Source organism: Mandrillus leucophaeus, unplaced genomic scaffold (assembly GCF_000951045.1).
Source record: "Mandrillus leucophaeus isolate KB7577 unplaced genomic scaffold, Mleu.le_1.0 Scaffold282, whole genome shotgun sequence".
Classification (NCBI taxonomy): Eukaryota; Metazoa; Chordata; class Mammalia; order Primates; family Cercopithecidae; genus Mandrillus; species Mandrillus leucophaeus.
In genome coordinates this window covers 1,148,932-1,158,217 of record NW_012102943.1, presented here as the reverse complement: position 1 = coordinate 1,158,217, position 9,286 = coordinate 1,148,932, and the positions used below count along the sequence as shown (strand labels likewise).

The following is a 9,286-nucleotide window of genomic DNA, read 5'->3' as shown; positions in this document are numbered from 1 at the left end:
TAGCCACAGATAGGCCAAGAATACAAACTGCCAAGCCTTGCTGGGTTTCCCACTCAGTTTATTACTATTAGACCATTCCCTTTTTCTCCACTCACATTTCTGCGCATTTCCATGGTCTTCATAGAATCTAAGCCTAAAAATAAACAGTTTTCCTTGAGTTTTTGGGTCTTCATTTCTGAAGACTCTCATGTCACAGAAACCTTTAATTAAATAAATCTGTTATGCTTTTTTCTTGCTAACCTGTCTTTTGCTACAGGTGTGTCAGCTGTGACCCTTATGATGGGGAGGAAAGGCACCCCACCTTCTCTGTCCCTACAGTCCCAGTGCCCTAACCAGACTGGCGTTTTCAAAATCCCAGGACACCCACTCTTTGTTTCTTAAGCACTAAACCTATATATAGTAAATGTTTCTGGAAGTTTAACTTCAGATCTTGCTGAAATTTTAAACCCTCAATTTCCAGAGGACCATCGCAAGGTGTTTTTAAAGCCTGGATAGGAATAAGGAATGCTTCCCAGAATGGAGACTTCCAGCAGTTCTTGGGTGCTATTAGCCCCCTTTCGCTGTAACGGAGACCGCTGTGCCCGCCTCCATTCGCACTTTGGAGCCAAAAGAGGAAGGGACTGCCTCCCACGTCCACAGGGACCTGACTTCCACCTCTCTGCCCAGATTTGCTTATGTCACTGTCGCCCCGGGCCAGGGAAGGGGGAGCTGAGGGCAAGTCGTGCCCGCCCCTGAAATCCCAGCCGCCTAGCGATTGGCTGCAAGGGCCCCGGCTTGGCCGCGGATTGGTCACACCCGAGGGCTTGAAAGGTGGCTGGGAGCGCCGGACACCTCAGACGGACGGTGGCCAGGGATCAGGCAGCGACTCAGGCGACCCTGAGTGTGCCCCCAGCCCGCCATGGCCCGGCTGCTGCAGGCGTCCTGCCTGCTCTCCCTACTCCTGGCCGGCTTCCTCCCGCAGAGCCGGGGACAAGATAAGTCGAAGGTGAGTGAGCCTCCGGGCGGGGGGCCAGGAGAACAAACCTAGCCCCTCGGTGTCCAGCGCTTAGTGCAATGCACCCCTTTTCCCAGGCTCCCCGCCAGATGGGCGATCCCCAGGTGCGAGGGACCCCCTGAACCCCTTTTGCCGCCGCGACCCCGCCCCCGACCGTCGTCGTCTCGTAGTTCCATCTGTTGGAGAGCCGAAACCTGGTGCTTCAGGCGGGCAGAATGACTAAGGGAGGAAGGTCTCTTTCCCCCGAGCTCGCACTTTCTCCCCACTGCCACCTCGGGGATAGCCTTGTTACATCTATGTCACCTCCGTGCCTGAGCTGCTCCCCTTCAGTAGGACCTGAGAGGGAGGGCGTCACAGAAAACATGCCTGGCGTCTGGGTGGGCTGTGCAAGTTCCAAGAGAGACAGACAACGAGAAAGGGGAGAGGCAGCTGGGTGAGCCTGGTCCTGAAGAACTGCTGTGGGGGGCTCTTCTAGTCCAGGAATGATACAGGCGGGTAGAAATGGCCACTTGGATTCAGGGCATTGGTAGAAGAGGCAGAGATCAGTGCTAGAAAGAGCTCTGGAGTGACAGTGCCGAACATTCAGGACCCTGAGTCCTTACCTGTTCCTGGACCCCCGTTTCTCCATCTGCAGGGGGGAGTTTGGGGGTGGGAGTGCATGGGGCACAATGAAGCTGAGGGCCTCAGAGGGAATGCTTGGAGAAGCTGAAAAATCCACAAGCTGTTCTCTGCAATTTCCTCCTCTGGGGCAGCCTCACTACCCAGGACCCACTGTCATTAGCCTGAGGAAACCTGGTAGTTGGAGAAAGCTGGGGACTGCTAATTCAGAAGGAGAGGTAGAATTCTCTGGAGCCTCAGTCTATTTCCAGCAGGTGTGTGGCCCATACCTGGAGTGGGGATATTGAGGCCAAGAGTGGGAAGAGCCAGCATGCTGATCTCCTTGGACAGTGTGTACCGGGGTGGGCTCTGTAGACCTCTCCTCTACCCACTGAGTGGGAGTGGGTGGGGAAGGAGGCAGAAACCAGGTGTAGGGATAGACTCAAAGAGAGCAATTTCTGTCTCCAACCTCCCAACACGCATAACTCACATTTTTGCAAGCTCTGAGCTTGTGTTTCTAAAATCCTCTGGGCCTTCACTTTAATTAAGATCTTATGAGTCTAGGAGTCCGTTTCCAAAATTCTATCCACTTCTCAGGAAGCCCATTGCAAGCACAGGCTTCCTTCCATGTTACTCACCCACTTTCTGTCCTCAGCCTAAATCCCATTAATCAGCCTCTCCTTGGAGTCAGTCTAAATGGATGTGAAGCCACTTTGTCCAAGCCCCCTCCTTTTTTATCCATCCCTGTTCATAATCCCCAACTCAGAAGGCATTTTCCAGGTCAGGAATGGGGTCGATTTTCAACATTGATGTTGGGGGTGGGCCGTAGACAGGCCAGCACCGTGGAGTGAGTCCCAACCTCTCAGACTGGGGAGGGTCAAAGAAGGTACGAATTGGGCCCTGCCTCAAGAAGGCTAGCGGGGAGAACCTGGACTCTATGAATAACTCATCATAGCTATGTCTTCTCTGCAGAACTCTGGGGAGGGATAAATGGACTCAGAGAGAATAGGATGGGGATGGTCTAGAAAAGTTTTAGGGTGAGGTGTAATCATATCACATACAACTAGTCAGGACTTGCTGGCTAATGAAAGCCTGGACATGCCCATCTCTGCTCCCAAGTTCTTACAGTTGAGATGTCTTAGCTCTGGGTTAGGACCCAACCACTCATCTCACCCCCAACCCCAGGGTAAAGGGATAGGGTTATGGGGCATGTGGAGAATGGAATGGATGAAAGGGGACTCAGCCCCAGAGAGGTGTTTGCCTCCTACCAATTCAAAGGAAGAGGCTAGGGAACAGATGGGGTCCTCCTCTTCTTGCTGCATCCCCTCCCCAGTCCAACTTCAGGCTGCCCAGGCTCCTTGTCTCTACAAAAGGACTGCAGAAGCCGGAAAGAGTGACAACTGCTGACGTGCATGGGATCCTAGTAACCGCTGGTTTCTAGGTGACTAAACCTGGCAGAGAGAATCATGGAACCACAGGCTGACAGAGTTAAAGGGCCTTTAAGACAGCCCTGAACCTGACTCCATCTTATAATGGAGGAGCCGGAGCCCCAGGAAAGGGGGTCACATGGCATCAGAGACACAGCAAAGCCCAGCACTCAGGTCTCCAGCCTCCCAAACCACTTCTCACAGCATCATATTGATAGGAGTGGTAGGACAGGAGAGGAGAAAGACACAAGACCAGCAGCCCCAGCCAGCCAGAGTCCTGGCTGAGTCCCATCATCCAACTTTCAAGCCACCAGAACCCTCCTCTCTTGCCCAGCTATGGGAGGATTGAGGCACTGTCATGGCCTCTCCCCGTTATCTCCTTCAGCCACTGTTTCAGATGCAGTGCTCTGGGATTCCATGTGCCCAGAGAAGGGAAGGGGACTCATAGAGGACTGAGTTGCAGTGGTCAGTGGGGAGCACAGCTGTGGCTTCTCCACCCGTGGGCCACCTTCTGACCCCCACTATCCCTTGACATGGGATTTTGTTCCAAGAGATTCTATGCCTGTTTTGTTCTGCCAATAGATTCTCCCAACCGTTCTGGGCAGCAGCATGCTTATCTCCCTGGACATTATATGCCCGGACAGTGAAAGTGACTTGCTCAGAGCCACGCAGCCAGCAAAAAACAGAAGCGAATGAAATAGGGTTCTCCTTGCCACACCCCCAAACTGAAACTGTGCCCAGAAGCTGGTCCTTCTGTTTACAAGCTCCCATTATTAGGACAACCTGTCATCTCTTTTTCTTCCATGTCTCGGAGTTCATTTTTGGGTCATGGCAGAGTTAAAAAAGTGAACAGGCTATAGAGATGCCCGGCTTTCTGGCCACTAGACCTTTGTGGCGGTCTAGGGTGTATGTGTTGTGTCCCAGTCTGTCTGCATTTTAAGGTGGAAATGGCCCCAGCTGGAACGAGGAGCTCCAGGAGCAGGAGGAATGTTGATCTTAGGTCTTGGGCCTGCCTCCAGCACCCACCAAAAGTCACAGGGTGTGGAATATTAGACTCATGTAAAGCAGGAAGTTTGCACCAGTGCCAAGAAGAGAGCTTGCAGCTGCCAGGGAATGGCCTGGCAGAGGAAGCGCAGCCTCGCCCGGCTCAGCAGGCCTGCTTCATGACAGAGGTATCTCTTCTGCATCCTGTGCAGGGGCCACACCCTGCCAGCATGGATCACTCCCTTCACCTGGTCAGGCCCAGGTTCCTTGCCTCAACAGCAAGTTCTCCAGAACTGAGGGGAAGAGAGGGAGTGAATTTGCTTCTCTAACTCCAGCCACCTGTCTCTGCCCTCTCCTGGTCTATAATGCTGCTTTGCATTCCATTTGTTTATTGTCTGCCCACCTTTCAAAGGATATCAAGGCCACAAAGGACCTTAAAGATCACCTTATACAATGGTTTCAAGGTTTTTCCTTTCCCATCACGACCAGCCCACCTGCCAAATTGTGTCAATGATGCAATGACAGACATCCTTTCAAGGGTAGTCTCAGAGGTTTGTTGTCTGTGTCAGGGATGAGGTAGAGGCAGAGTAGGCTCATAAGCCACATCCTACTAGCCAGCAGTGAGCCCAATCCCCCCTTTCCCACTGATCATGATCCTATCAAGCCATCATGGTTGACCTGGTTGAAGAGTTGGTTCGGTTCAAGGTTCTCATTTTATAAATGAGGAAACTCAGGTCCGAAGAAAAGAAAGGGTCAGTCCAAGACCACAGAGGGAGTTAATGGCAGACGGACGTGGAGCCCAGGTCTCCCAGCCCACAGTCCACTGTACTCTGTCCCTCCTTGTCCTGGAGGCTGACTGTGAGCAGCAGCTGGGGAGGGAGGAAGGCATAAGGGTCATCACCAGCCTGCTCAGGCCCGGAACATTAACACCTGCAGGTATTGTTGCTTTTCCCTACCTTGCCACAGCCCTTTCCCCCATGCCTGGCTCTCAGTCCTGCTTCCCTATTTGGTAACAACAGCCTCATCTTTCCTGTCCTCCAGATTGGGAGCCTCTGAATGACCATGTCCATACTGCCTCTTCCTCCTTTCTGTTCAGTTTTTCCTTCACACTGGCCTAGTTCAGGCTCTCATCCTCAATGGCCTGGAGTATCCCAACAGCCACCCAACCAGTCTCCATCAGCCCGTCCAGGAACCCAGCCATCAGCTTTAGGGCAGTCTCCCTAAATAACTTCAGTAAATATTCTGAAGTTGACATGTGATGTGGAAGTAATTAGCAAAATAAGTCATTCTCTAGGGTTCCATAGCACTCACTTATTAAGTGCTTATTAAGCACTTAAGCACTCACGTATTAAGCACTTAATAGTAAGCACCTAATAAGCACTTATTAAGTGCTTTCGAAATCATTATCTTACACAAGGAATTAGACCTCAGTGCTAGTCCAGTTCCAATTCTCGGGGATGATTTTGAGAAAGTCACTTTCCCTGTTGGGATCTTTCATTCTTTTGAAAATGGAGATGTCCAAGTTCCCTTCCAGCTCTAACTGCTCCTTTTATGGCCTTTCTGTGTTCCAGATGGACTGCCATGGTGGCATGAGCGGCACCATTTATGAGTACGGAGCCCTCACCATTGATGGGGAGGAGTACATCCCCTTCAAGCAGTACACTGGCAAATACGTCCTCTTTGTCAACGTGGCCAGCTACTGAGGCCTGACGGGCCAGTACATTGGTAAGAGCCCACCCTTCCTCCCTGCTTTATTTGGGGCTGTATGGCATATTTCAATCACAGGATCTTTTCTGGTGCACAGGGGGAAGGGTGATGGCAATCATGAGAGTCCAAGCCCCTTTTCCCAGCTCCACCGTGTTCCGTGGTTTTGTGAAGATGATTATATAAGCCTGAGGTCTGATTGCCTCTGGACATGTTCTAGGAGATTCCCAGTTATCTGTCTTCATCTCTGGGCACCTCAACCACCCTAAAGGCAGAGGGATGGAGATTCGGTTTGTGATTAGAGCTCCCTTTGGCTGGAGCATGAGATGGTAACTGGAGCTCCATCTTGCTGAGAATGTCTCATTTTCCCTCAGCCCCATCTGCTTTGGTGCTTCTCTTGGCAGCCCTCTGGAACTCTGGCCTCTGGCAAATTGCCTCGAGGCCCCAGAGTGTATGCGTGGTGTAGTGGGATGAAGGGGCAGGCTACATTTCTAATGCCCATTCTAAAATAAACTTTGAAGATGATGTAGTTTAGCCTTCCCCTCTTCTCAATTTACAGCTAGGAAACCAAGACTCAGAGTGAAACACAACTTAAGCAGAGTCACAAAGCTATTAGTGGCGGAATGAGGCATTTGGCCCAGGTTTCATGATCTCCTGATATGCTTACTCCTTTCTCCCTAGCTGGGGTAGAATACAGAGGCTAGGGGAACAGGCAACCAAAGGCAAGCGACAGCACCCAGGGGAAAAGGCTCTGGGGCTAAGCAGTCTGCTGGCAGGGGGTCAGGGAGGCAAGGACAATTTGACCCCCCATGCTCCGCCTGGCAATCAGGCCAATTCCCGTAAGCGGAAGGACGGTGGTCGCGTGGTCCAGTGGCTGTGAGTGCTCTGTCTGGGATGCTTCTCTCTAGCCTTGGAACAGAGCACAGTGCGTTTGGGCAAGAGATGGGCTGGGTGCTGCTGCAAAAGAGACCAGGGGACACTGAGGAAACTGGGGAGCTGGGCCAGGGCCTCATCTGTGTTCCTGATTTGCCAAAGATTATGGGAGGGTTGTAACCTTACCCCAAAGGTCTCTGCCTTGTATCCAGGGATGGATAGTTCTTGCTCCAGGAAACTCAATCCTGAGGGCCCTGAATGAGTGCTCCAACTGGCCCAGGTGGAGGGCCTTGGCAATGGGCAGGTGACTGACAGCTGATTTGAGGGAAGGTATTCTTTTCCCCCAAACCTCCAATCCATCCCGATTTAGAGTCAAGAGGATAGGACCTGAGTCCCAGCATTGCTGTGAACTCACTGGTGGTCTTGGGCAAGTCCCTCCCTTTCTCGGGCCTCAGTAGTTCCAGCGGCACAGCAGGTGAGCTGGGGGAGTGGTGTGGATGAGACAGGGCTCCTTGCCAGGATACTCCCATGTCTGCTCTTTCTCTTTGGCCCAGAACTGAATGCACTACAAGAAGAGCTTGCACCATTTGGTCTGGTCCTTCTCGGCTTTCCCTGCAACCAATTTGGAAAACAGGAACCAGGCGAGAACTCAGAGATCCTTCCCAGCCTCAAGTGAGTGCTCACTCAGCATCCTAAGAAAGCACCTCTCACATGGCCCATGTGTCTTGTATCAACCCCAATTCATGGTGAACATTTATCAGCCACCAAGAACCATTCTCCTCTTCTAGGATCCCCAGTGAAATGAGGGAATGGAAGGGAAGGGACAAAAGAGGGAAAAGGACAGACATGACTAGTTGTGATGTGCATCTGCGGGGAGCACCGAGGTGGGGGGACACTGAAAAGGGACCAGGCTGGAAAGGAAGACCGCGGACTCACATTATGCCTACACCCACTGCACATTCACTGGCTCCTGCTTCCCACTGCGGAATAAATCCAGACCCCCAACACCCCCCTCCCCTGTTCTGTCCCTTCCTCTCATTTCTGAGCCCTGTGCCCACCTCCTTGGAACCCACCTAAGAACATTCCTCAACAGGTATGTCCGACCAGGTGGAGGCTTTGTCCCTAATTTCCAGCTCTTTGAGAAAGGGGATGTGAATGGAGAGAAAGAGCAGAAATTCTACACTTTCCTAAAGGTGAGTGAGCTCCCACCTGTGTTGGCTGGGACTGCAGCCCCTCTTGGCTAAAGTCCACACCATGAAGGCCATGCCACCTCCCCTGCTCCTGGGCTCTTAGGGAATTTCTTGGTATCTATTGTTCCAGCTAGAGGGCTCTGCAGACCCTGACTATTGGCCCATTTTACAGTAAAGGCCCAGAAGGAGGACCCAGAGTGAACATACTAAGGGTTTCACGATCTTCTAGAGCCACAGCTGGCACTGGCAGTCAGTCTTCTAACTCCCAAACTGGGGCTCTTTTCTCAGGGCCAGGCTGTTCTCCCACCCCAGGAAGGTCTAGGAAGGAAGAGGGTCGGGTGGCCTCAAGCAAGGTTGACACTCCTCTCATCCCTGCTCTAGAACTCCTGTCCTCCCACCTCGGAGCTCCTGGGTACATCTGACCGCCTCTTCTGGGAACCCATGAAGGTCCACGACATCCGCTGGAACTTTGAGAAGTTCCTGGTGGGGCCAGATGGTATACCTGTCATGCGCTGGCACCACCGGACCACGATCAGCAACGTCAAGATGGACATCCTGTCCTACATGAGGCGGCAGGCAGCCCTGGGGGTCAAGAGGAAGTAACTGAAGGCTGTCTCATCCCATGTCCACCATGTAGGGGAGGGACTTTGTTCAGGAAGGAATCCGTGTCTCCAACCACACTATCTACCCACCACAGACCCCTTTCCTATCACTCAAGGCCCCAGCCTGGCACAAATGGATGCATACAGTTCTGTGTCTGTACTGCCAGGCATGTGAGTGTGGGTGCATGTGGGTGTTTACACACAGGCCTACAGGTGTGTGTGACTGTGTGTGTGTGTATGGGTGTACAGCCACATGTCTACCTATGTGTCTTTCTGGGAATGTGTACCATCTGTGTGCCTGCAGCTGTGTAATGCTGGAGAATAACCACCTTTCTCTCCAGTTCTCCATTCCAATGATGATAGTTCACTTACACCTAAACCCAAAGGAAAAACCAGCTCGAGGTCCAATTGTTCTGCTCTAATCGATACCTCAACCTTGGGGCCAGCATCTCCCACTGCCTCCAAATATTAGTAACTACCACTGACGTCCCCAGAAGTTTCTGGGTCTACCACACTGCCCAATCCCCAACTCCTCCTTCCTGAAGGGCCCTCCCAAGGCTACATCCCCAGCCCACAGTTCTCCCTGAGAGAGATCAACCTCCCTGAGATCAGCCAAGGCAGATGTGAGAGCAAGGGCCACGTACCCCATGTCAGGGGTGGCGTCTTCATGAGGGAGGGGCCCAAAGCCCTTGTGGGCGGACCTCCCCTGAGCCTGTCTGAGGGGCCAGCTCTTAGTGCATTCAGGCTAAGGCCCCTGGGCAGGGATGCCACCCCTGCTGCTTCAGAGGATGTGCCCTCTCCCCTCACTGGTCCATTGGCATAAGACTCACCCCCTGTCTGCCCAGTAAAAGCCTTTCTGCAGCAGCTGAGCCTACTGTGTGTGGTGCTTTTTCAATGGTGGCTGCCCCCGCCTGG

General features: G+C 52.5%; 1 protein-coding gene across 1 annotated transcript; it reads left to right on the top strand.

Annotated features, from left to right (window-relative positions):
• The first annotated feature begins 841 nt into the window (after positions 1-841).
• GPX3 (glutathione peroxidase 3) lies at positions 842-9,240 on the top strand. Its single transcript, XM_011985316.1, is given in 5 exon segments — positions 842-985; positions 5,574-5,727; positions 7,134-7,251; positions 7,673-7,772; positions 8,151-9,240. Coding segments are annotated over 5 exon segments (681 nt in total). The 5' UTR covers positions 842-898; the 3' UTR covers positions 8,373-9,240.
• Positions 9,241-9,286: the final 46 nt, after the last annotated feature.